Raw genomic sequence first — 24,256 nt, 5'->3', positions numbered from 1 at the left:
GGAAATTAGTGAATTAGGTTATGGATATAACTTCTTTATAATATGGGTGTATCAGTTTTAAGCATACAGCAGGAGAAATCGATCACCATTTTTATCAAGAGAGCTTCTAAAGCAAGCCGTAAAAGAATTAAATTCAGAGATTTCCAATTTCGTAAAGTTTATGACTTTTATATTTTCCATTCCCATTTCAGAAGCAATTTGTGAATCGTTGGGATCCACGATTAACAGAATTGTTTGTGAAAGACCAAATGCTTTCGATGGAGATGAAGAAGTTGTTGGAAAAACAGACCAACGAATGTTTGTGTTTGCAAATGGTGCACCATCTGGGCACTTGTCCCTTCGAAAGATTTTTAAGGCAGCCCTTATTTTAATGTTCGGACCTTCATATCATATGCATTTTATTAACAATTCATTCTCATCATCGTCATTAACAAAATTTTGTGCTTCAAGAGTGATTGAAAAAGTAACAAATCAAAAATGTTTGCCTTGGTTTAAAAATAATGTATTGTATCTGTGTGTAATCCTGTATTTTAATAAATGAAAATATAGTATTTAACGTAAAGTTGACTTTGTTTCGCTGGGAAATTCTTGCAGAACATTTGTATAAATTAATAAGTCCCGTTGCAGAACATTTGAAAATATTCTGCTTATGGGCTTTACATAAACCAGTAAAGCAGAAAATTAAGCGTAATAGATTGATTGTTGGAGGTATAGATGAACAATTTCAAATAGATTTAGTTGATTTGCAGTCTTTAGCAAAGTTTAATAGTGGATACAAATATTTGTTAACTTGTATTGATTGCTTCTCGAAATATGCTTGGGCAGTCCCCTTGAAAGATAAATCAGCTAAAAATGTATTGTCTGCATTAAAATCTATTTTTAAGGAAAGAAAACCTGAAAATTTACAATCAGACAAAGGTACAGAATTTACTAATAAACTTATACAGCGATACCTTAAAAATGAAGGAGTTCATTTTTTTACAACAAATAGTTAAACTAAAGCTAGTATTATAGAGAGATTTAATCGCACTTTAAAAAGTAAGATGTGGAAATACTTTGCAGAGTTTAACATTAAAAAATATATGAATGTAATTAAAAAATTAATGTATAGTTATAATCATACTAAACACAGAAGTATAAAAATGGAACCAGCCTCTGTGAATATCGATAATCAAAAAGAGGTTTGGAATAATTTATATAGTGATATGCTGATAAAAGATAAGCCAAAACAAGCTGTTTTTCAAATAGGTGACACTGTTCGCATTAGTAAATCAAAACTTACATTTGAGGAAGGATATGAAAATAATTGGACTCGGGAATTATTTGTGATAGATAAAATAGTTCCTCGAAATCCTATAGTGTATAAATTAAAAGATTTAATGAATGAAGCAATTGAAGGTACTTTTTATGCGGAAGAATTACAAAAAGTTGTCAATTCTGGTTATTTTCCGGTTGAAAAAGTAATTAAAAAAAGGAAAATCAATGGAAGGATGCAATATTTTGTTAAATTTTTAGGTTACCCTGATAAGTTTAATGATTGGGTGACTGATATTCAAAAAGTATAAATAGGATGGAAATGTTTAACCAGTCTCATTAAGAATCATGTCTTTCTACGTGACGTTGCCTTCTGATAGCTCGTTACAATATTTTTCTGAAAACAAAGTCTCGCATTATACAGTTCAGCTGCCTACCCCCTTGGACCTAAAAGGAGAGTACGAGGTAGGTTTATCTGAAATTATTTATCCTCATTCATGGCTGAATATTAATGAAACTAATAATTATTTTCGATACGATATTGAAAATGGCAATATTGTAACAACTGTAAATCAAAAAATTGATGTGGGAAGTTATGAATCAATGTTTGAGATTGTAGGAGCTATACAACAAGCTTTACCCAAAAACCCTAGTTGGTTTACATTAAGTTATAATAAAGCTACGAAACTAGTTAAAATTAATGCAGTGCAGGGAACTTGTCTTTATCTTGAAAATTTGGGGGAGATTTTAGGATTTCCAAATAATACGACTATTCAGGGTACCATGAAAAGTCAATTTGCCGCTGACGCATGGACTCGATTTTCGTACTTTTATATTTACAGTGACATTGTGTCTCAGCAAATAGTAGGCCATATTCACGCGCCATTGTTGAGGATTGTCAAAGTAGAAGAAAAAGATGGAGATGTTGTAAGCAAGTATTACGACAGACCACAATATGTTCCAGTTATTCGAAGTACAATTCAAACCATAAGTTTTGAATTGCGATTAAATTCTGGCGAATTTGTTCCATTTTCACGTGGAAAAGTTATTATTGTACTGCATTTTCGAATGCGACAAATACTATAAATACAGAGTGTTTTTAAAAAATGTTTCATTACAAGATTAGCTATCAAGATGAAAGTACCTTATGTGTGCTGCTCCAAGAAATTGGAAGACCATTATGCCTCTCAAATGGGAAATGGTTTACCCTATTATCGTGGTATATCCTATCAAAAAGGTTATGGTTTGGGCGGCATATTTAGAAGAATATTTAGAGCTGCTTTACCATATATTGTGCGTGGATCAAAAACTGTTGGAAAAGAAGCACTAGTCACCGGATCACGTGTTATGACGGACGTATTAGCAGGCCAAGATTTGAAAACATCCGCCAAGAATAGAGCAGAAGAGTCGGGTAAAAATCTAGCCAATAAAGCACTTGGTAAAATACAGTCAATGATGGGTAGCGGGGGATATAAAAGAAAGCGCAAGACTAAGAAAAAAATCATTTCATCAAAGAGACAGAAAGGAAGAGGACGTGATATTTTTGACTCATCATCATGACATTTCTCTTGAAAGGTTCCCCAGAATGTGTAAAGTCGGAGTTGGAATTGTTTCAGATGCCCGGCACGCAAACAGTTATACAAAGTGGACAGTGGGTTGAATTTCACCCGCTATCGAATGTGTTTGACGGTGGTCCCGTTGAATTTCACATATCTGGATCAGGAGACGAATTTATTGATTTAGGCCAAACTCAACTTCACGTTCAAGCAAAAATTTTAAAAAACGATAATACTAATTTAACAGCAGATGATAATATTGGTCCAGTCAATTTATTTTTACACTCTTTGTTTTCTCAAGTGGATGTATCTTTAAACGACCGTATCATATCAAATTCCAGTAACACTTATCCATATAGATCCTATTTAGAAACTCTTTTAAATCACGGCTATGATAGCAAAACCTCCCAGCTTACTGCAGAACTTTATTATAAGGATTCCGATGATGGACTTAAAAAAAGATCAGAATATTTTAAGCTCAGTTCAACCGTGGATATGATTGGTTGCATTCACAGTGATTTGTTTCATCAAAATAGATTACTATTAAACTTGGTAGATGTAAAAATTAAACTGATTCGCAGTAAACCCGAATTTTGTTTAATAGGAAAGTCTGGATATAAAGTTGTTTTAGATAGAATTTCATTGTTAGTAAGAAAAGTACGAGTAAGCCCTGGAGTCATTCTCGGCCATGCAAAAGCTTTAGAAAAAGATACTGCGAAATATCCTATCAATCGAGTTCTATGTAAAGTGTTTTCAATTCCTAAAGGAAACATGTCGCTAGTACAAGACAATGTGTTTGTGGGACGAATTCCAAAGCGACTTATTATAGGGTGTGTTGAAAATGATGCATTCCATGGTACATTTGAAAAGAATCCTTTTGATTTCAAACATTTTAATTTAAATTTCATTGCTGTGTATGTCGACGGCCAACCTGTTCCCCACAATCCACTCGAACTCAACTTTTCCCAAAAACAATATATCAGAGCTTATCAAAATTTATTTATGAGCACTGAACATATGAGAAGTGACAAGGGTAATTTCATTTCTCGAGAAGAATTTTGTGATGGTTACACGCTATATGCTTTTGACTTGTCCCCTGATTTATGTGACGGAGATCATTTCAATTTAATAAAGCATAGTAATTTACGAATTGAAATGAAATTTGAGAAACCGTTAGATGGAACAGTCTGTGTCATCGTATTTGCAGAATTTGAGAACGTCATAGAAATTAACAAATCAAGAGACATTATATACGATTTTGGAAGTTAAAGAAATGGATGGAGCAAAGATTTATGAAATTTTATCACAAGATTCTACAACAGCTTCCAAGTTTAAAGGCGTTTATTCGAGAGACATGATACCTTTATTGCAAGAAAATCAAGCTATTATCGTCAACACTGATGACTCAACTCGACCTGGATCTCATTGGTTGGCTCTATATATGACTGAAGGGAGAACATTGGAATTTTTCGACTCTTATGGACATTCTCCTGACTTCTATGGACTTGATGCGTATAAATTATTTAACATTTCTTATGCATGTTGGAATTCTATAACTTTTCAATCGCTCACGTCCAATGTATGCGGTGCGTACTGTATATTTTTCATTTACAAACGTTGTCAGAAACATTCTATGGTTTCCATTTTAAGAATGCTTAATGTTAATAAAAGAAATGATTTTGTAATGTATCAATTTGTAAAAAAGAAATTTGGTGTACGTTTTGCTTTCAAACAATAAAATTATTATTTTTTAAATGTGATATTTCATTTTGTGTTTTTCTTTACATACCACTTTTTATGTTATTAATTTTTAATGAATACTTCTGCGTATTTATTGTTTTCTATTCAAGATGGAATTTCCTAAACTTAGGCATTCGTTCACGTGTATTTTGGCTGGTCCAACAGGGTGTGGAAAAAGTCAGCTTAGCAAAAAAATAATTGAATCTAAAATTATTGAGCCTTTTCCAAAATCGGTGATTTGGTGTTACGGAGCGTATCAAACCATGTTTGAAACAATACCGAATGTGACATTTCATGAGGGCGTTCCTTCTAATTTAAATACTATTTCAAATGCATTAATTATTCTAGATGATCTTATGTCTGAATTAGGAAGTAATTCCAAATTAACTCATTTGTTTATTAAACATAGTCACCACCGTAACGTCTCCGTAATTTTTATCGTTCAAAATATATTTCATAAAGGTAAAGAGATGAGAGAGATATCCCTAAATGCTCATTATCTTATTCTTTTTAAAAACCCACGTGATCAAAGCCAAATCACTCATTTAGGCAGACAACTCTATCCGACAAAAGTGAAATATTTTCAAGAAGTTTATCGAGATGCGACTTCAAAGCCTTTTGGGTCAGGGCTAAAGAGAATAGAAGGGCTGGTTCACTCTTTTGAAGTATATCTTGTCGCGCCGATCCTCCGACGTCACTCTAGTGACGTCACTTTGGCGCAAAGCTCGCACTTTTACTTCAAGAACGGAGCGTTTGGCCTTACTAGCCCTAACTAATATTGGATCATTTCTTTTTGCAAGATATTCTAAGACATTTGTTATTTTCTATAATGACTTTCCTCAGTTTTTGCAGTGAATTTACAAGAATTTAAAACTATTATCGAAATGTCAGTTTTCGCGATTGCAACTTGCAAAAATTCTGATATAAAAACAAAAGGAAAAAGTATAATTTTTCGCGTGTTCCCTAAAGTAAATGAACAACTATGTAAGGAATGGATTCCGAAATGACACAGTTAATATAAAACCGCAATACGTTTATTCTGTCGAAAAGAACTTTTATAAAAATTCATTATCTAAATAGAAACCGCCTCGCTACTTCATAAAGAAAGGCAGGTGAAAAGAATTAAAAAATAGATAAAGTCAAAGAAAATTAAAATGTAAGTAAAAAGTATAAATAAAATATATAGTATATAGTTGAAATTCTCCTAATTTCATAACATATTTTTTAATGTAGTTACTCTAAATTAATATTTATGATTTTTTTTAAAAATTATATTCTCTTCAATTTAAATATCTATATAAACTGCTGTTTGTAGAAAATGCAACACCATGAAGGAATCATCAGAATCAAATGAAATTCGCAGCAAATGTCAATTATAGGATATTATGCAAATTAATAAAGTTTCAGAGCCATCGCGCATGCGTGGCGCGCGCAGCGCCCTCTGAATTGATGCTGAAAGCGTATAAATAAAGTGCTGTAGCGGGACGTTGAAAATAGTCTATGATTATTTGTTAGTGGCAAACGTTTAGTGAGACCTGAGTATGCCTCCACGACGGAAGAATAAGAAATTCAAGCAACTTACGGAGTTTGAACGAGGGAGGATAATCGGCCTTCGAGAAGGAGGATTTTCCTATCGCGCAATAGCAGCTCGTATGCAGCGGAACAGTTCCACAGTGATGCGAGTTTGGAAGCAGTGGACCGACGAGCACCGAACAACTCGAAAAACAGGCACTGGACGACAGAAGGTGACGTCAGAGCGCGATGATCGACACCTGCTCCGCATGGCGGTGAATGATCGCACAGCTTCCTCCAGGCAGCTGGCAGCACATTGGTCTACTGCTACAGGTGTACAATTGTCGGCTTCGTCAATTCGTCGTCGTCTGCTGCGCCGTGGATTGCGTGCAAGGGTGCCATTATACAGGATTCCCCTCACGGCGGATCATCGACGGCTGCGTCGGCAGTGGGCTCTTGAGCACAGAGACTGGCGAGCTGATTGGCACCAAGTTGTCTTTTCAGATGAATCACGCTTCAATTTGTGGACCCATGATGGCCGTGTTCGTGTTAGACGTTATGCCGGTCAACGCTGCCTTCCTGAGTGTATTATTGAACGACATAGTGGTCGAACACCCGGAGTTATGGTCTGGGGTGCGATTTCGTATCATGGACGATCCAATTTGATACGAATTGAGGGTAATCTCAATAGCAACAGATACGTCCGTGAAGTGCTACAGCCCGAAGTCGTTCCTTTCCTTCAAGGCATCCCTGGAGCTATCTTTCAGCAGGATAATGCACGCCCACATGTTGCGCGGACTGTTAGAGACTTCTGTTCAGCACAACGCATGCAACTTCTTCCTTGGCCTGCTTATTCGCCGGATATGTCGCCTATTGAGCACGTGTGGGATATGGTTGGTCGGCGTCTCACTCGTGATCCGCGTCCTGCAGTTTCCAAAGACGAACTTTGGTTGCGCATACAAGCGATATGGAATTCTCTTCCTCAAGCAGATATTCAACATCTGTTTGACTCCATGCCACGTCGTATAGCAGCACTTATTGCAGCGCGTGGTGGCTGCACCAAATACTGATTTCGGACGCTTAATTTGTTTCTTTTGTTTTGAAAATTTCATCATTTATTTGTATCAGTACAAGTCGTTTCTGCATTAAATTTCATTTGATTCTGATGATTCTTTCATGGTGTTGCATTTTCTACAAACAGCAGTTTATTATATCATCGTAAATTTAAATGTCTATAAACAATTGTAAAATTTCTGATGTCATTATGAACCTAAATTATTATTTTGTTTCAGTAATTAGCGTTTAAGGTTGATGTTTCCTAATGATTAAGTATGAACAAATTGCTATTAACGACATATTTTAAAATCAGGGATTCTAAATTTAACTTAACTTATCCTTATAAAAGAATATGTAGATAAAAAAAGTGTCGATATATGCCTTCATTTTTCTTAATAGTTGAAGTTAAAACTGAACTTTTTAAAATAAAGTATTTATCGTGTCATTTTCACCAACTGGCAAAACATTTTTATAAGTTTAAAATGGTATTTTTTTAATATAATAACCAAGAAAGTTTTTTTTTTGAACTATGTTTATGAACGGAAATAATGTGTTAATTACGTAAAGTTTGAAGGCTAATAACCAGAAAAAGTCTAACTTATTTTTACAAGAGAAAGATGCAAAGTTATCATATCTTTGCTTGCGATCTCCGAGATCTGTAGACACAGTGACGTCATGAGGAGAGAAATCGTAGCTTCAGCTCTAAGAGCGGAGTGAACTAGCCCTTGTATTCTCTTTAGCCCTGCTTTTGGGTACCTATTGGTGGACTTAAAGCCAGATACGGAAGATAATTTGCGCTTGCGCACAAACATATTAAAAAACGATAAAATGATCGTGTACCAACCACGATAGTCATTTGTTCACTAACCTCAGAGAACATGAGTAGAATCGCTGTTTTAGATTTCGAAGGATTTTTATTCAATAAAAGCCGATTTATTATCAAAGAGCTTGCACTCTTTGATATACATAACAATGATTTAAATAAATGGACATTTCAACCACCATTTAGTTTCATAGAGCTAAGAAAGCACGAGAAAAAACAATATTTTTGGATAAAATATAATACTCACGGATACGATTGGAATTTTGGAGAATTGCCTTATATTGAATTATACTTTATTTTAGAACAGATATTTCAGAATTATGAAAAGATTTATATAAAAGGAGTTGAAAAAACAAAATTTATTCAAACTTTTACGAATCGTCATTGTACGAACTTAGAAACGTTGGATTGTCCGAAAATCAATGATTTTACTCAATCTCATGTTAACTGTAATTTTAGACACTTAAACAGAAATCACTGTGCTCTCATCAAAGCTGAATCATTTGGAAATTGGTATAAAACAAATCTCACTAAGAATAAAACAATCAAATGCGATTAGAATGTCGGACACTAAACATTGTTGTCTCGAGGTCTTAAAAGCTGTGGCTAAATCAAAATCGAAGCGGAAATTTTTAAGACAGTGTTCAGCTAAATCTATTAAACATATTTGCGAATGTGTACTTAATTTGTTAAAAGGTAACATTCCTCTAAATAAAAATCAAAAGAAGAAACTTTCACCTTTTAAAAAAAGCTTAAGAAAAATTGCAGACAAAAAAGTACCTTTATTCCGTAAGAGAGAAGTTCTTGTTCAACGAGGTGACGGATTCTTAGGATTTCTGATACCAGCCGCTATTACAGCTTTAACGACTTTAATCAATGGAGCACGCTAAAAAATTTGTCTTAGTTCCTGAAGATAGATTACAAACTAATACTGTAGAATATTTGTCTGAGTTGGACAGGCAAATGCACGATATTATAAAAAATAAAAATATTTCTGAGGATGAAAAAGCAGTGTTATATTTGCAAATTCTCCAAAAGTACATTAAATTTCCTACATTTTTGGAGAATAAAAGCGAATCAACTCAAGCAGTGGATGAAATCGAAGTGGAAGAAAAGACTAAAGATATTAAAGAAGAAAATGATCAAGAGAACAGCAGCTTAATAGAAACGCAGCTCATGAATATTGTACCCAAGAGTCAGAAGGAACGTGCTAAGGAGCTTTTACAATTCCTGCAAGCTGGAGCTTTTACAATTCCTGCAAGCTAATAATGAATTGTTATCGTGGACTGAAAAAGGAGAAATTATGTATAGGCAGAAACTTCTCCCTGACACCAATATCACTCATTTGATAAACAATGTATTGAGAAATGAAAAGAAACAACCGAAGGGACAGAAAATATTTTTTGAAGCGTTACAAGAAATGAAAGTACCTGAAAAATTTGTAATTAATAAAAAATTACTTACTGATTCACCTTCCTTAAATAGTTCTCCAGTATTGTTTGCTAGAAAAAACCGATGGCTGAAATATTAAAAACATTAAAATCTTTCCCAGTGTAAATTTTTATGCAAAAATGTATGTTTAAGAAAATAAAAAATCATTTTTAAAAGAAAATTTGTCTTTATTGATTTTTAACAAATCTCATTTACAAAAGTGTAAAATTTTAAAAAAATACTTACTCTCTACCCCCTCTGAAAAATAAAGATGAATATATATTAGTGGTGTAGTTTTTTTGGTCCTTAAAAGGACCTTTTTTTTTTTGGTGTGTGTTTGTGTGAGTATGGGGATAGATGATAGACTCGTCTTTCGCTTCAATAGCCGTATGGTAATGTTGTATACCCATTTGGATTGACAATTCTTTTGTTGTATACGATCCGGTAGTTTTTTGTCTCCTCTGTATTGATAACCTTCTTCTTCTTCGGTTGACGTGTGATTTTGGAGGGGTTATGAATTGGAATCGTAGTTTCTTTATCTAATGAGCAAACCAGATGTTTCACAGACTCGAAATTGAGTAGCTCACTATTCCTTGCATTCAGTGAAAAACCCCTAACTTTGCAACAAGTTTTTCCACTCTTAGTAGTGTAAGCATAATTCTTTGCACCTCCTAATAATCAAAAAAAAATTGATAATAAATAAAAAACTATTTTTGAAAAAAAATTAAAGGCCTCGTAAAAAATCAACTGAATGTATTATACTTACCGGATACAAATGAGGTGATAACGTCGCCGTCTAATTCATCTGTAAAATCACCTAAAAAGCTGCCGATAGGTGGGTCATTGTCCCCATTGCTTGCCTAAATAATGGAATCTGTATCATGATATAGAACAGCCTCCCCCAATTTGTCCATTTCCGAGTACAGTTTTAGCCTTGCCCAGGCAGTAGTGAAAGCAGCAATGAATACATTAGTGGAGGTGTCCTGATTGATGAACTCTCTCTGGGACTCCCATTGCAGAGCGGCTACCTGGGGGCTGGGAAAATATATGTCTTTGATCTGTAAATATATAGAAAAGGAACAAAATTAAATAGAATGTAACTACAAAAGAAAATTATGAACTATGTTTTAACTATTAAATATTTTTCCTTGTTACCTTTTTTGTTGTATCTGCCAACATCTTGTTGAATTCTGATAATGAATTAACAAAAGTTAGATGAGTTTTTACGAGGTTCATCCCCCATCTAAGAATAAAAATAATCATTTTAAGCATAAACATTTTATATGTACATTTAACAAAAATGGAAACAAATGAAAAAATAATTTACCTTCCCCAGAAGCTGTTTAGAGAAGTTTTTGAGACCTGCCTTTGACCAGGGTTTTTTTCTACGTTTTCTGGATCTAATTGTATCCCTTCTTTCTCAAAATACTGTTGAAGGTATCGTTGCTTATCTTCTTCAGTTATGCAGTCTCGAGGCCAACCACTGCTTTCCTGCTTGATTTTTAAGAAAAGATCAATATATGATCTGAAGAGGTCTTTAGATGTTTTTTTTAAAATGATATACTTCATAAATCTATAATATGGAAAAAAGATAATTAATAAAAGAAAAAAAAGATTTTTTTTTGGTCAAAAACTAAAAGTATTATAAGTAAGTACCTCTTCTATTCTGTAACCCTTGCTTACTGCTAACTTGACTTCTTCAGTCACCCAAGTGCCAATTATAGCTCTTTCTTCGTCCTTGTGGGTACAAACTGTTTGAGATAGACTATCTGCACATGTCCTACATAACGGAAACATCAATTTTCCGTTAGCTCTATATGGCAAAACGGGGAAAAAAAGTCCCTTGGGAGGAAACACTTTACATTTAATTATCCCAAAATAATTGTGGATATCTTCAAATTTCTCAGTTAATATCTCGGGATGACCAATCGGGTATTCGCAATATTTATTGACCTGTAAAATAAAAATAATTAAAAACAATATATAAAAAATACATCATTTGCATAGAAAATGAAAACATTGAACCTGCGTACTTACCCAAGGATATAAAGAGGTAAAGTCGACATACTTTGCTTCTCCCTCATAAAAAAGTCGAATGGCGTTCGTACGTCATCCAAAAAAGGAATCACGTGGATTTAATCTTTCCTTCATTTCGTGATTTCTCACAAAATCGCGTAGTTCAGGAATTTTCTTTTTCATTTCCTCAAATGAATGTTCCCATAGCTCGTAGACTTCGTAACCTTTTGATCTTAATTTTTCGGTTGCCTCACTCGTCTTCTTTCTCAGAGTCGTCATGGTTACTTTTTTTAATGGGTGTATTGTGTCCCCCTCATAACACTCCAGGCAACCATGGAAAAAACAGCCCTATATATAAATGTATAAATTCAGTATAAAGTAATAACAAAAACATAAATAAAACAAGACTTAATAAAACAAGACTTAATGAAATACTTACATGAAATTGATAAACTGTGTTTGTTCTTCTGCAAAACCCATCGACAGACATGCCCTCAATTTTAACTTCCCCTCTACCGTTTAGAGCGTGCTCAATCTGCAGATCTTGATCGGCAGCCATGAAATCCAACCATCTGATTGCGTCGGGACCATATATGGCAGTACTTTTACTTTCGTTACTTGTACCGCCGGTACAAGTAAAAAGTACATACTTTTACTTGTATTTCGTTACTTTTTAAATTTAGTACTTTTACTTGTACTTTCGTTACTTTTTTTGGGAAAAAGTACAAGTATTTGTAACGGAAATGTTGAATGAAATCGTTACTTTTTTCTAAAACTCGGTAAGCTTTCTAAAAGAAAAAAAAAATTACAAAAAAAAAATGCTGTCAAAATGCAATTATTTTGCAAAATGAATAAAAATATTAATTTGGAAGTTATTTTCATTCATTTTCGAGTTTTATGCATTTGTTTAATACATTTTAAATAAAAAAAATGTTGGATTTTGTTATTACGTTTTTCAATTTTCTTTTTGGACTCACTAATAATACATTTTTGTCTTAATACATTTTTTACTAAATACATTTTTACCTAGTACATTTTTTACTAAAATTATGTTTATGCCCGACCTTGTCAAACAACGCCCAGTCAAATCTCTAAGAACTTCGGAACTATTTGTGCTACTGAAAACTATTATAATTACTATTTTAACTCTTGAAAACTCGAAGGTATTAATTTAGCCGCAGATACTAAAATTCGTTTACAAATTTTAATTCTTCCGTTTGGCAGAAATGTTCGAAAAATGATTTTCTCGCATGACTTCAGCATTAGCCATTGTTACAAATAAAACTGTAGACTCTTCTGTTTCAACTTATACTTACTGATGCACATTCAATTATTTTTTATTAGCTCAAAGATCACAAAGCTATCTGAAACCCCGTGTTTGCTTTGTTTATGTTTGTGCTTTTAAAACGCGTTTCTATAGAGTAAAACAATTTTAAATCAATGGCAATTTAAATAAATAAAGATAATAAACTAAAAATTAAAATCAATAGATAAAATTTCTTTTTCGTGCAAATCCATAAAAAGTTTCATATTAAAATTATACTTGATTTTAAAATTATATTATCCGATTATATCATAAAATTTTATTATAATATTCCTCCGAATTTAAAAATAAATTAATATCCATAACTTTCAAAATTAAAAATAATTAAATAAATAAAACCAATTTTGCAAAACCATTGAAGAACATAAGAATATTATTCAATAAAATTTTAGGTTACTTTGAATTTTCGATTTCCTAGAAATGTACTTTTAAATCGTTACTTTTTTGTTTAGTACTTGTACTTTTACTTGTACTTTTTACTCGTTACTTTTTAAAATAAGAACTTTTTACTTTTTACTCGTTACTTTTTTTAAAAATACTTGTACTTTTACTCGTTACTTTTTAAAAGTAACGTTGCCATATATGGTCGGGACTATAGTTGGTTCTATTAACATATCCGTTTACTGGCACCATGGCTATAGTATCTGGCTGAATATGATTACTCCTATACACAGCCATGCAGGATGAAGCAATTGTTATATAACTGTAACATACAATATAAAAAAATTAGATAAAAATTAAAACCAGTAATAATAATAATAAATTTTTTTTTTGCTTCACATTGACACTTACCAGAAAGGATCCACGCCAGAAATCTTAATCATTTCGGCTCTAAACTTATTACAACATCTCCGTAAAATGTCAACATCAGATCTGTGTAGAAAAATAGTATTAACACACATCATATGTCAATGCTAAATAAAATAAAATCTCAGTTAAGCAAATATAGCGATATTAGTAATTACCTGCAATATTCCAATATCTCCTTTTGAAAATCAAATTGATCATTCATATGTTGCTCATGCCATACCAGAAACTCGGCTTTAGCTTTAGTTGACATCGTGTCCGGGCAATAGAAAGACGGGTCAGGTAGAGCTCTGTAAGAGTTTAATAAATAATATTATTTGGTGCGTAATAATAAAGTTATTTATGTATCATAATTGATAGATTGAAATATTTGGTATATGTACTAGTAATTGGATATAGTCATGATTAAAAATAGTTAAAAGATTGAAACGTCGTGATAAATAAAATTAAGGCCGAAAACATAAAAGGGGTAATTAAATTAAATTAAGGGGGGAATGTGATCGTTAAGGAAAGTGGTAGTACAATGCTAATGTGGGATAACAATAACCCAATAGGTCCAAAGGGTCACAAAGTGTGAGGTTTGAACAAATTGGATAAATTGGTATCACCGAATTTAGAATAAGGGTGAAACAAAAAATAATTAAAGATAAAAAGATGAGGAAACAAAGTCATGCTATATCCAGATATAAGTATTTAAGATAAATGGGGTAAATTGATGTTTCCAATATTATCAAGAATACAATGCCCAAAACAATAATAAAAGGGTACTCACCATACACACATAGGAGAACATGATAAATCATGAAAATAGAGGCAAATAAATTCTCCAGCACAAGATTAAATTATTAGCATATCATTTTATTTAGTAACGTACATCTTTCACCACATCTACCAACACAAGGCATTTTATTGAAATGGGTGATGGGAGAATAAAAGAAAGAAGGCGTCATAGATAAAAGTAAATTATAAAAGAACGAGTAATTTAAACGTTAAAATAAATATGGAAAGAAAGCTTGAATTCGAGAAGGATTTTTTTTAATGTTAAAGAAAATTAAAGGTATAAAATGTTGATTTCAAATTTACAGAAATTGATTATAGTTATGCATTTAATTTAAGACAAAGGTTTAAAAAAAATGTGAAAAGAAATCCCTCGATACGGACCGAAGTCCGCATCTCGGAGAAAAACAGCACCAGCCAGAAGGCTCGAGAGAAAAAGAATGTCTTCAAAAAAAAAAAACTAAAAATTCCTTAACTGGGGTAGACCAGAAAAACTACGACCAATTAAATTTAAAGAGGCGGAGAGTTTGAAATTTAAAGTAAAGGGATTGGCTAGTTAGCCCCCCAAAAAATTAAAGGAAGAAAAGGAAAGGCGTGAGTAGAGGGGTTGGTTAACTTTCCCCACAGGAAGTGCGATGACCGCAACGACCATGAGAAAGGTCACCAAGAAAGTTAAAAAGATTGCTAAAATAAAAAAAAGAGGAATAACGTTTAAAGAAAAAATTGAAGGCTTAAATAAAATTAGAAAATTAAATTGTCACATTACATTAAGTGAATATGTGACAATACCCGGACAGACCGGAAATTTTTATAAAATTTTCGAAGCCGTAAGAAAATTTTAATTCAAACAAAAAATAAGTAAAAATCAAAATATAAGAATTTTCCTCAATACAAAAAAATGTTCCAAAAATTTTGAAACAAAAAGTTGCCTAAAATTCAAAATAACGAAAAATTAAAAAAAATTTTTTTTTTTAATAAAAATAAATACCATAAAATAAAATTCAAAACTTAGCATAAAAAGTAAAAGTAGAAAAAGATAAAATTGGAAAAAGAGTCACCCATTTCTGTACACAGCTCTGAATTTCTGTACTTAGCTACATAACCATTGTTACAGGCAAAAATCTGATATGTTAACATAACTTTTTGACGACACTGGAACGAAAAAACACAAAAACAGCAGTAATAGTTCATTTAAGCACCAAAAAAAAAAAAACAATTCAAATCAACACTAATAACAAATGATTATATGGTGAGCAAATATTGTTAAGGGCAACAAATTGGAAACATCAGTAAAAGTTTTAAAAAAAATTTTAATACATGGATCTCAAACATATTGTGACGCAACTAAAGCGAGGAAGAAAAAAACGAATAAGGCCAAATAAAACAAAAAGTATGTAAATACAAATATTAATCATTGTCAATTAATATGACATGAAAGGAATTATAACATTAAATTGGAATCAAAAGTAAAATTCGATTGCATTTTGCAATAAATAAACAATTTGTCAATTAGTAATATCAACATAATTATGAAATATTGATTGGAAACGTCGTTTAGAACGCACTATGTTTGAGATGATCATACAATGAATTCATTGAACATAAAATATGTGAACCAAAAATACGCTAAACAGAATTAATGTTAACCATACACTCTAATAAAGATAAAAAAATTTATAAGACATTGTGATAAAAGGATTGGAGAGAAAAATTGTTCATTTATTAGCAATATAACTTTCAAATTGCTAATACAAAACTAAGTGCTTAAGATGAGTAAAATAAATTAAGAATTATTCTCCTATTCATGAATATAAGGTTTAACAAATAATAATATAAAGAACATCTTATCTAAGAAACATCTCATTTACTGATAAAAAATTATCGCAATTAATTAAATTGCAAGTTGAGAATAACAAGTATTGTACATTAAAGACTCAAAGTTTATTGTGTGATTGATAAGTCTATTTTTCCCAAAAAAAAACGTCTCAGCTTGAAAATGGAAGATGAGAGAAATATTTTTCACGTTGTTTGAGGAAGTGGGGGGGGGGGATTTTCTTGACACAGTTTTATTGAAGTCAACAAGCAGGGTCCTGATGGTCATTCCTTGAGGTTGCCCACAGAAGGACAATCTTATCTGGTCATTTGATCCTTTTCTCCACAGGACTCTCCCTTCAACCTTGGACATTGTGGGGAAGGGTTCCCTTCTGCAGGTGTTTTCCCCAATTAACGAAATTGATGAAACAGGAATCGACCAGGGGTTTTACAACATCCTGTCGTGGAAGAGGCCATAAAAATCTGTCTAAGCACTCCAGAGAAAGTAAGTAGTAAAATTCATGCTGTGTGCGATTTCAACTGGACAGCGCTTTCTCCTTCACCCCATGACCTTAGATAAGAGACCACGTCCTAGAACATACATCCATGAGACAAAAACGGTAGTTGAAAATGAGGGTTCAAAAGTCATTCATTAGAGGGGAGATTCTTCTTCTTGAAATCCTCAGAACATGGAATGATGAGGAATAAAATAGGAAATTGTCCATTTTCACACAAATTCATAAAATTTTTACAATTTATGCAAAATATAAAAAATATTGATTATGATCAAACAAACAAAAAATTATAAAATGGCAAGTACTTTAAATTCTATACAACATAAAATTAAAGATAAATTGATTTGAAAGTATGTTAAAAATTACATGTAAAGACAGAGTGTATGGCCAAGTACATTAAATATTATTCATAGCAATCACATTTACAAAGAATTCGCAAAATTCATGATAGACACAGTTAAAAAAATGATTGGTAGTGACATTAATTTATTAAATTTGAGATTATTATTATTATATAAATTTGATGATGCATTTAAAGATTTAGTTTACACAATTTATATATTAATTGAATAGGAAAATGTATACAAAGAATCTTGTATAATAATAATTTTTTTTTTTTATAGTTTAACATGTGACCTTTTGTATATTTATTCGTTTATACAAATAGTCATTAAATAATTAAAGCATCGTTAATTATAAAAGATTTTGTAAATAACGTACTATTATAACAACAATTTAAAAAAATATGATGGTAACAAACAAAATTGTTTTACAAAAGAAAATATTCATATAATTAAAAAAATTTTTTTTTTTTTAAATACACTTATCAAATGAAGGAATGTTCGTAAACAAAGCAAAAAATAGTTGTTTTACCTCAAAAGGTACTTAATTATTATTTTAAAATAATGAAGGTAAATTATTAAAATCATTTACATTAGTATATATTAATGTATATATTCAAATTATTTAATCAGGAATCAACAAGTTACGCAGATGATTTTTCCCATAGAGCATCAACACAATTTAATTTATTTAATAATTCACTTGAATCATTATTTTTTTTATTTTTTTTATTATATATCATCTGGTTTTTTTTTTTTTAAACAGGAAATCATAATTTATCATCTGGTTTCTTTGACCAGGAAATCATAATTTATCATCTGGTTTCTTTGACCAGGAATAACCTTCTGATTCATTTTTGATCAGGAAAATAAAAATAAAAATTAACTTCTGGTTAGCTCAGGTATTACCCAGAGCAATCAGGACATATTTTATCCCAATAATATTAATAAAGTAATCCCAAATAATAATTGAGGCATCTGTATTACCAGACACGATTCAGGAAAATCACTATCCCAAATATTTTTTTTTTTTTTTTTTTTTTTGTAATAATTCAAATAAACACTAAATTATCAGATACACCATTAGGGAAATGGTAACAAAACCAATCAAATAAACCTGCCAAATCTTATATCAAAACATAAATTCACAAGAGTTGATAACATTAAATAATAAAAATTGGGAAAGACGAAAAAATATTTTCTTTTTCTTTTTTTTTTTTGTTTGTTTGTAAGAAAGAAAATTGACCAAAAGAATAGTTTAGCCAGTAGATAGTAGAACCAAAATAACCTAATCAGGAAATTATTTAATTCTTAATATACATAAGATCACGTATAAATACAATTATGGTACAGTATTTTTATTTATTAATTATTTCTTTTTTTTTTTTCTAATTCATAAATATAAAGCAAATTAACGTTTAGATAGGAAAACAAATAGAATAGTTTGAGAAAAAAAAACTTTGAACCATTTTAAAAAAGAGATCCAAATGATGGGTAAAGTAGCAATTTTGAAAACTTACTGAAGTCGACTTTTCAGTTTTGTATGGCCAGCATACAACAAAATTTATAAAAATTGGGACTCAGTCCATCAATATAGGAACATTGATTAATTTAGTTCAAAATTAAATATTTTTCAAGTAGAATAATGGAACAAAACACAACATTTATTAAATTGCGTAAATAAATTAAAACCAAAGTGCCTCTTTTAATAAGATTAGCAATATTAATAAATATACATTACAGTTGATAGGAGCTAAAATATATATAAATACAAAATAAATCACTTTTGTAATATTATATTAATATGCCTATTTAAAATGTTAGATACACAGTTAGATATAGTTCAATAAACACTTTGAGAATATTTTATAACATTCTCATAAATATATATATCAATTTTATCACTACCAAATCAAATAGAAAAACACATAGAGAAAAAATTCAAATAAGAACAAATGTATTGTTTCATTTAATTCATTACACCATATTAAAAATTAGACCTCACAACAAAAAAAAAACGGCACCATTTGTAAGAGTTTAAAAAATAATATTATTTGGTGCGTAATAATAAAGTTATTTATGTATCATAATTGATAGATTGAAATATTTGGTATATGTACTAGTAATTGGATATAGTCATGATTAAAAATAGTTAAAAGATTGAAACGTCGTGATAAATAAAATTAAGGCCGAAAACATAAAAGGGGTAATTAAATTAAATTAAGGGGGGAATGTGATCGTTAAGGAAAGTGGTAGTACAATGCTAATGTGGGATAACAATAACCCAATAGGTCCAAAGGGTCACAAAGTGTGAGGTTTGAACAAATTGGATAAATTGGTATCACCGAATTTAGAATAAGGGTGAAACAAAAAATAATTAAAGATAAAAAGATGAGGAAACAAAGTCATGCTATATCCAGATATAAGTATTTAAGATAAATGGGGTAAATTGATGTTTCCAATATTATCAAGAATACAATGCCCAAAACAATAATAAAAGGGTACTCACCATACACACATAGGAGAACATGATAAATCATGAAAATAGAGGCAAATAAATTCTCCAGCACAAGATTAAATTATTAGCATATCATTTTATTTAGTAACGTACATCTTTCACCACATCTACCAACACAAGGCATTTTATTGAAATGGGTGATGGGAGAATAAAAGAAAGAAGGCGTCATAGATAAAAGTAAATTATAAAAGAACGAGTAATTTAAACGTTAAAATAAATATGGAAAGAAAGCTTGAATTCGAGAAGGATTTTTTTTAATGTTAAAGAAAATTAAAGGTATAAAATGTTGATTTCAAATTTACAGAAATTGATTATAGTTATGCATTTAATTTAAGACAAAGGTTTAAAAAAAATGTGAAAAGAAATCCCTCGATACGGACCGAAGTCCGCATCTCGGAGAAAAACAGCACCAGCCAGAAGGCTCGAGAGAAAAAGAATGTCTTCAAAAAAAAAAACTAAAAATTCCTTAACTGGGGTAGACCAGAAAAACTACGACCAATTAAATTTAAAGAGGCGGAGAGTTTGAAATTTAAAGTAAAGGGATTGGCTAGTTAGCCCCCCAAAAAATTAAAGGAAGAAAAGGAAAGGCGTGAGTAGAGGGGTTGGTTAACTTTCCCCACAGGAAGTGCGATGACCGCAACGACCATGAGAAAGGTCACCAAGAAAGTTAAAAAGATTGCTAAAATAAAAAAAAGAGGAATAACGTTTAAAGAAAAAATTGAAGGCTTAAATAAAATTAGAAAATTAAATTGTCACATTACATTAAGTGAATATGTGACAAGCTCGTATATAGGTTTGAGTGGCAGCGGTGTTAAACAAATGCGGGAAATAACCTTTTTTTAGTTCCGTTAATCCAAAACAAACTGGTAGTTTTGAAAGAGCCATTGGTAGAAAATTAAAGGAATCAATCACATTGATGCTAAGGCTTGAATGTTTTATGCACATAACTTTGGAACCATTAGGGACAACATCGGGGGTTAAATCTTGCTCCAAAAGCCATGCCATTATGAATTGCCCATCGAAACTATATTTAAAAAATGATACAATTTTAATAAAAATAATTTAAATAAATAAATAAAAATAATAAAAAAAAATGAAATTAAATAAAATAAATTAAATTTTTATATTAAAAATAAATAAATTAAAAATAATTTAAAATAATAAAAATAAAAATAAAGATTAATACAGTATTTCAAAATCAATCATAAAAACATCTTACCCTTTCATGTTGTGGGCGATTGCTGTGAACTCTTTATGGAGTGGGGAGAACAACCAGGAACAAAACTGTTGGAGTGCAGTATATCCCTTAAAAACTTTTTCCTCACCATTAAAATATTGTGCGACGGCAAAGTTAACGATATGCTCTCCTGAGCTCTGATCCGTCTCAAAATCAAAATAGATAATCTTTTCCGTTGGTTTTTTTGCATCAACCTTACGTAGAAAACATAAATGGGATTCATCGACAAACTCTCCACAAGACCTACATTTTGACGTTCCACAACGATGGGATTCACGAGGACACGATTTCCGTAGGATAACTTTTGAGCACACTCTACATTGATATAACTGTAAAATAAAAATAATGAATATATATATATATTTACATACATTTATGTGAATAACCTAGTTAAGAAAATTCTCACGATGAGCATTAAAAACAGTAATAATATACATATGTACTTACTTTATCACACATTGACATCGTTTGATTCCCCTGTTTTGATTTATGGCTAATATAGCATTCCTCCGAACGACACAGTCTATCACAGTCGTCACATCGTTTTGTATTAACGGCAGTCAGTGGTCGACAGTCTTTCCGGCGGCATATATGACACACATTTTCACAAAAATGATTTTCTTCATGATCGTACGGTCTCTCACAACCCTCACAGTAATAGTTAGATCCACAAAAGCCTTTTAACGATGTTATTACATCATAATGTCCATTATGATACCACAGATTAACACTTCTTTTTCGATTTGCGTCACTCTTGTAAGCCATCTAAAACATTTTCCGTAATTAAAATCATGCTTATTTTTAAAAATATAAATAACGAAAAAAAATTAACTTCACTTTAATTGATTTCATTAAAGTAGTTAAGCAATAAAAACATAGTTTCTATATTATGAAATTAAACCATCATTAACTATTAATCGAAAAAATAATCAATGAATAAATATGATCGTATTCAATATAAGGATATAATAAGTACAAAGTATTAATCAAATAATTAAAATGTAATTTAAGTACTTACTCGGTTTTCATTTGATGAGGATAATACTACTATCTGAGTGTCCAAAAGTGTTTCAAATTTAGCGACTTCTGCATAGGTGCAAGGGCCTATTGGTACGTCGGCATCTTCGTGTAGCTTTATGGCTCTATTCTTCAAAGCAGGGCGCCGTTTATCACGTAGAGCATTTATTGCCTTCTTGTCTTGGTCGACATGAGCTATAGCTCTAAGTATCGCCTTAGCGCAGCAAAGTCCTTCATCATCATAATCGATTTCTATAACTGAGTGTTTACGGAGCCTACACGATTCAACTAACACGATCAGGACGTCCACTCCCAGCATCACGATGAACTGTGATAACATCAACAATGAACCCCTCGTCTAATTTAATTTTATCCTTTGATTGAAGAACCTTTAAAACTATGGCTAGCAACCTTTCTAATGTGAACTCAGAAACAGGCATTAGAGTAGTGGATATTGGTTTGTCCAGACCATCTGATTGAATACAAAAACGGACAAGATCTGTAGGACGCAAATTTTCAAAAGTACGCTGCATCAATATCTCAAACAATTCTCGAAGAGCTTCTCGGGCTGCTAGTAAAGGTGTAACCCTTAAGTCGTGAGGTAATTTTTCAACATCGATTCTGGCCCTGTATGATGTTTCATCTGTCCTATACTTCGTGTATTCTTTATGTCGTAGAGGCTCCAATATAATAGCATTTAGAAGCTAAACAATAAAAAAAATGATTCTTTTGTGAATTTTTATAAATAAAAAGAAAATAATTATTTCAAAATGGAAAGTAGAATTGTAATACATACACTTAAGGATTCACTGTATTCCATTTCATGATCAGCATAATTATTCTATGAGAAAGAATATCATCTTATTTTTTTTAACAAATACATAGCATTAAATTAAAAAAAAAGTGAAAGAAAAAATAAACAAAAGGCAAAATAAAAGAATCCCTTACTACTTCTAAGCCAGAGCCTTCTTGTATATTATCTGGCAAACTCCTAAATATTTGGGAAGCGTCCACAAAACTTTGAGTAAGCTCGTCCCTGAACTAACGTATGAAAAAAAATAATTTCGATTAAAAAAAAATTAAAAACAAAATTAATGCAAAAAAAATTAAATTTAACGCAAATTGTTGAGTAAATAACGTACGAGATAATCATCTGAATCACTAAGTGATATATCAGGATCCTCAAATTCTTCCGTTGATAGAGAAACGTCATCCACGTGCATAAACAACTAATGAACATTAAGATAAACAAATACTAAATATTTTTAAAAGCAATTTTCAAAAAATAATAATAATCTGATAGTTAATAATTTAATTTTTCTTTACCTCGTCATCAGAATCGTTCATGGGAAAGGCAGAGTCTGCGAAGAGTGTCTTAAAAATAAAAGCATAGAAAAATATAATTAAAATCTTAAATATATATCTATATAAAAGAGACAGCTATATAAAAAAACATAAATAATTTTAATTACTGGAAAATGTGTGCTTTTTTGGAGGCTTACGTAGGAATATAAAACTATGTTAAATTTAAAAAAAAATAATAAATAACTAAATAAAAGTTTAACGCAAATAATATTTTTTAATTGAAGCGTACTGTTGCTAGGGAAATGTAAAAAATAAAATTAAAACTATAATAGATAAAAAAAAACACAAATAATATTAGTAAATGCAAAACTTAGGTTTGTATGCAACTGTAGACATATAAAATTAAAATTATGATAAATAAATAAGAACTTTAAAAATAAAACACAAAGAAATCTAGTTAATGTAAAATACACTTTTGTAGAGAAGTGTAAAAATATAAAATTAAAACTATGCGAAAAAAATAGATTAAAAATATATATTAATTAAGAACTTTATATTTTAAAAATTATAAAAATATGACACAAATAAATTTTTAACTTACATTGCTTTCTGAAGAAGAACTATCAGATCTTTCACGTTTGGCCATCTTCAAGTGTAATCACTGCTTTCTAACCACTCACTACAGAAAATATATTTCAACTAACTAACTAAATATCTACAATCTTGTTTAAGTACTAATTCGATGACGCCACGGTTTAAATAATATTGCTTGAACGTATAGGGAACAGGTGTAACTAATTTGAATAACTGATAAGACTGGTGGGGCTTTTATCTATATAGATCCTGTTTTGGACCATATGTTTTTAATAAGAATGAACGACCATATGTTCTGTGGGCGCTTTTAACTGGCGTTGGTTCGATCCCCACTCGGGACTAAAGTATCAATTCATTCTAATTATTCAATAATTCAATTTAAAATAATTTATTAATGTAATTCCAAGTGTTAAGCATATCAAATAATAATGTAAAAATAATAGTTTAATTTTTAAATATATTTTTATTTTTAAAAAATATTATATTTTTATTTTTTAAAAATAAATTACTAAAGATGAATTCAATATTGAAATATTTTTATTATATTAATAAGGTTAATTTATTTCTAATTCATTTAATTATAAATAATTTAATCCATCCGACTACATATAAAAATTATAT

At 30.8% G+C, this 24,256-nt stretch overlaps 6 protein-coding genes and 1 pseudogene across 8 annotated transcripts; 2 read left to right on the top strand and 5 right to left on the bottom strand.

Annotated features, from left to right (window-relative positions):
• Positions 1-42: 42 nt before the first annotated feature.
• Positions 43-1,565, top strand: LOC147811868 (uncharacterized). Its single transcript, XM_087162254.1, has 3 exons — positions 43-118; positions 192-297; positions 1,112-1,565. Exons 1-3 carry the CDS (start codon positions 43-45, stop codon positions 1,563-1,565), a joined length of 636 nt encoding a protein of 211 aa, XP_087018380.1.
• Positions 1,566-2,810: 1,245 nt separating this feature from the next.
• On the top strand, positions 2,811-4,079 carry LOC122272274 (uncharacterized protein F54H12.2-like). The gene has a single exon (XM_043055734.2). It carries the CDS (start codon positions 2,811-2,813, stop codon positions 4,077-4,079), a length of 1,269 nt encoding a protein of 422 aa, XP_042911668.2.
• Positions 4,080-8,311: 4,232 nt separating this feature from the next.
• Positions 8,312-10,819, bottom strand: LOC122272779 (uncharacterized; annotated as a pseudogene). The gene is made up of 3 exons (XR_015433165.1): positions 10,528-10,819; positions 10,139-10,430; positions 8,312-10,043 (listed from the first exon to the last, which is right to left on the bottom strand). The product of XR_015433165.1 is annotated as an uncharacterized LOC122272779 (transcript).
• A 143-nt stretch (positions 10,820-10,962) lies between these two features.
• LOC147811867 (uncharacterized) lies at positions 10,963-12,854 on the bottom strand. 2 transcript variants are annotated; one of them, XR_015433166.1, is made up of 3 exons: positions 11,828-12,854; positions 11,410-11,736; positions 10,963-11,325 (listed from the first exon to the last, which is right to left on the bottom strand). XR_015433166.1 is itself a non-coding variant. In XM_087161518.1 (2 exons), the coding sequence occupies exons 1-2, from the start codon at positions 11,945-11,947 to the stop codon at positions 11,482-11,484; spliced, it is 375 nt and encodes a 124-aa protein (XP_087017644.1). In that variant the 5' UTR covers positions 11,948-12,854; the 3' UTR covers positions 11,334-11,481. The 2 variants fall into 2 exon arrangements, 1 of the variants encoding a protein (XP_087017644.1); XM_087161518.1 differs by lacking the exon at positions 10,963-11,325 and having other exon boundaries at positions 11,334-11,736.
• Positions 12,855-13,003: 149 nt separating this feature from the next.
• On the bottom strand, positions 13,004-14,213 carry LOC147811866 (uncharacterized). The gene is made up of 3 exons (XM_087161519.1): positions 13,678-14,213; positions 13,505-13,585; positions 13,004-13,415 (listed from the first exon to the last, which is right to left on the bottom strand). The coding sequence occupies exons 1-3, from the start codon at positions 13,770-13,772 to the stop codon at positions 13,274-13,276; spliced, it is 318 nt and encodes a 105-aa protein (XP_087017645.1). The 5' UTR covers positions 13,773-14,213; the 3' UTR covers positions 13,004-13,273.
• Positions 14,214-14,356: 143 nt separating this feature from the next.
• Positions 14,357-21,550, bottom strand: LOC147811865 (uncharacterized). Its single transcript, XM_087161516.1, has 3 exons — positions 21,167-21,550; positions 20,702-21,048; positions 14,357-20,506 (listed from the first exon to the last, which is right to left on the bottom strand). The coding sequence occupies exons 1-3, from the start codon at positions 21,482-21,484 to the stop codon at positions 20,245-20,247; spliced, it is 927 nt and encodes a 308-aa protein (XP_087017642.1). The 5' UTR covers positions 21,485-21,550; the 3' UTR covers positions 14,357-20,244.
• Positions 21,551-21,888: 338 nt separating this feature from the next.
• On the bottom strand, positions 21,889-23,918 carry LOC139427302 (uncharacterized). The gene is made up of 6 exons (XM_087161517.1): positions 23,643-23,918; positions 23,063-23,110; positions 22,879-22,965; positions 22,685-22,777; positions 22,533-22,577; positions 21,889-22,440 (listed from the first exon to the last, which is right to left on the bottom strand). The coding sequence occupies exons 1-6, from the start codon at positions 23,685-23,687 to the stop codon at positions 22,021-22,023; spliced, it is 738 nt and encodes a 245-aa protein (XP_087017643.1). The 5' UTR covers positions 23,688-23,918; the 3' UTR covers positions 21,889-22,020.
• Between the last annotated feature and the right edge of the window lie 338 nt (positions 23,919-24,256).

This window comes from Parasteatoda tepidariorum, chromosome 4, assembly GCF_982258835.1.
Source record: "Parasteatoda tepidariorum strain Cologne lab strain chromosome 4, Ptep-v5.0, whole genome shotgun sequence".
Lineage (NCBI taxonomy): Eukaryota > Metazoa > Arthropoda > Arachnida > Araneae > Theridiidae > Parasteatoda > Parasteatoda tepidariorum.
This window is presented reverse-complemented; position numbering and strand designations above follow the sequence as displayed.

What these genes read in the sequence shown, in the direction of transcription:
- LOC147811868 (XM_087162254.1), top strand. Translation starts at nt 43, where the DNA reads ATGGGTGTATCAGTTTTAAGCATACAGCAGGAGAAATCGATCACCATT. An exon ending in GAGAGCTTCTAAAGCAAGCC is followed by an intron (nt 119 to 191) that starts GTAAAAGAATTA and finishes TTCCCATTTCAG; the next exon opens with AAGCAATTTGTGAATCGTTG. An exon ending in GGAAAAACAGACCAACGAAT is followed by an intron (nt 298 to 1,111) that starts GTTTGTGTTTGC and finishes ATTAATGTATAG; the next exon opens with TTATAATCATACTAAACACA.
- LOC122272274 (XM_043055734.2), top strand. Translation starts at nt 2,811, where the DNA reads ATGACATTTCTCTTGAAAGGTTCCCCAGAATGTGTAAAGTCGGAGTTG.
- LOC147811867 (XM_087161518.1), bottom strand. Translation starts at nt 11,947, where the DNA reads ATGGCTGCCGATCAAGATCTGCAGATTGAGCACGCTCTAAACGGTAGA. An exon ending in ACACAGTTTATCAATTTCAT is followed by an intron (nt 11,737 to 11,827) that starts GTAAGTATTTCA and finishes ATTTATATATAG; the next exon opens with GGCTGTTTTTTCCATGGTTG.
- LOC147811866 (XM_087161519.1), bottom strand. Translation starts at nt 13,772, where the DNA reads ATGTCAACTAAAGCTAAAGCCGAGTTTCTGGTATGGCATGAGCAACAT. An exon ending in GAGATATTGGAATATTGCAG is followed by an intron (nt 13,586 to 13,677) that starts GTAATTACTAAT and finishes TTTTCTACACAG; the next exon opens with ATCTGATGTTGACATTTTAC. An exon ending in TCTGGCGTGGATCCTTTCTG is followed by an intron (nt 13,416 to 13,504) that starts GTAAGTGTCAAT and finishes TGTATGTTACAG; the next exon opens with TTATATAACAATTGCTTCAT.
- LOC147811865 (XM_087161516.1), bottom strand. Translation starts at nt 21,484, where the DNA reads ATGGCTTACAAGAGTGACGCAAATCGAAAAAGAAGTGTTAATCTGTGG. An exon ending in CGATGTCAATGTGTGATAAA is followed by an intron (nt 21,049 to 21,166) that starts GTAAGTACATAT and finishes TTTATTTTACAG; the next exon opens with TTATATCAATGTAGAGTGTG. An exon ending in ATCGCCCACAACATGAAAGG is followed by an intron (nt 20,507 to 20,701) that starts GTAAGATGTTTT and finishes TTTTAAATATAG; the next exon opens with TTTCGATGGGCAATTCATAA.
- LOC139427302 (XM_087161517.1), bottom strand. Translation starts at nt 23,687, where the DNA reads ATGGCCAAACGTGAAAGATCTGATAGTTCTTCTTCAGAAAGCAAT. An exon ending in GTGATTCAGATGATTATCTC is followed by an intron (nt 22,778 to 22,878) that starts GTACGTTATTTA and finishes TTCATACGTTAG; the next exon opens with TTCAGGGACGAGCTTACTCA. An exon ending in AAGGCTCTGGCTTAGAAGTA is followed by an intron (nt 22,578 to 22,684) that starts GTAAGGGATTCT and finishes TCTTTCTCATAG; the next exon opens with AATAATTATGCTGATCATGA.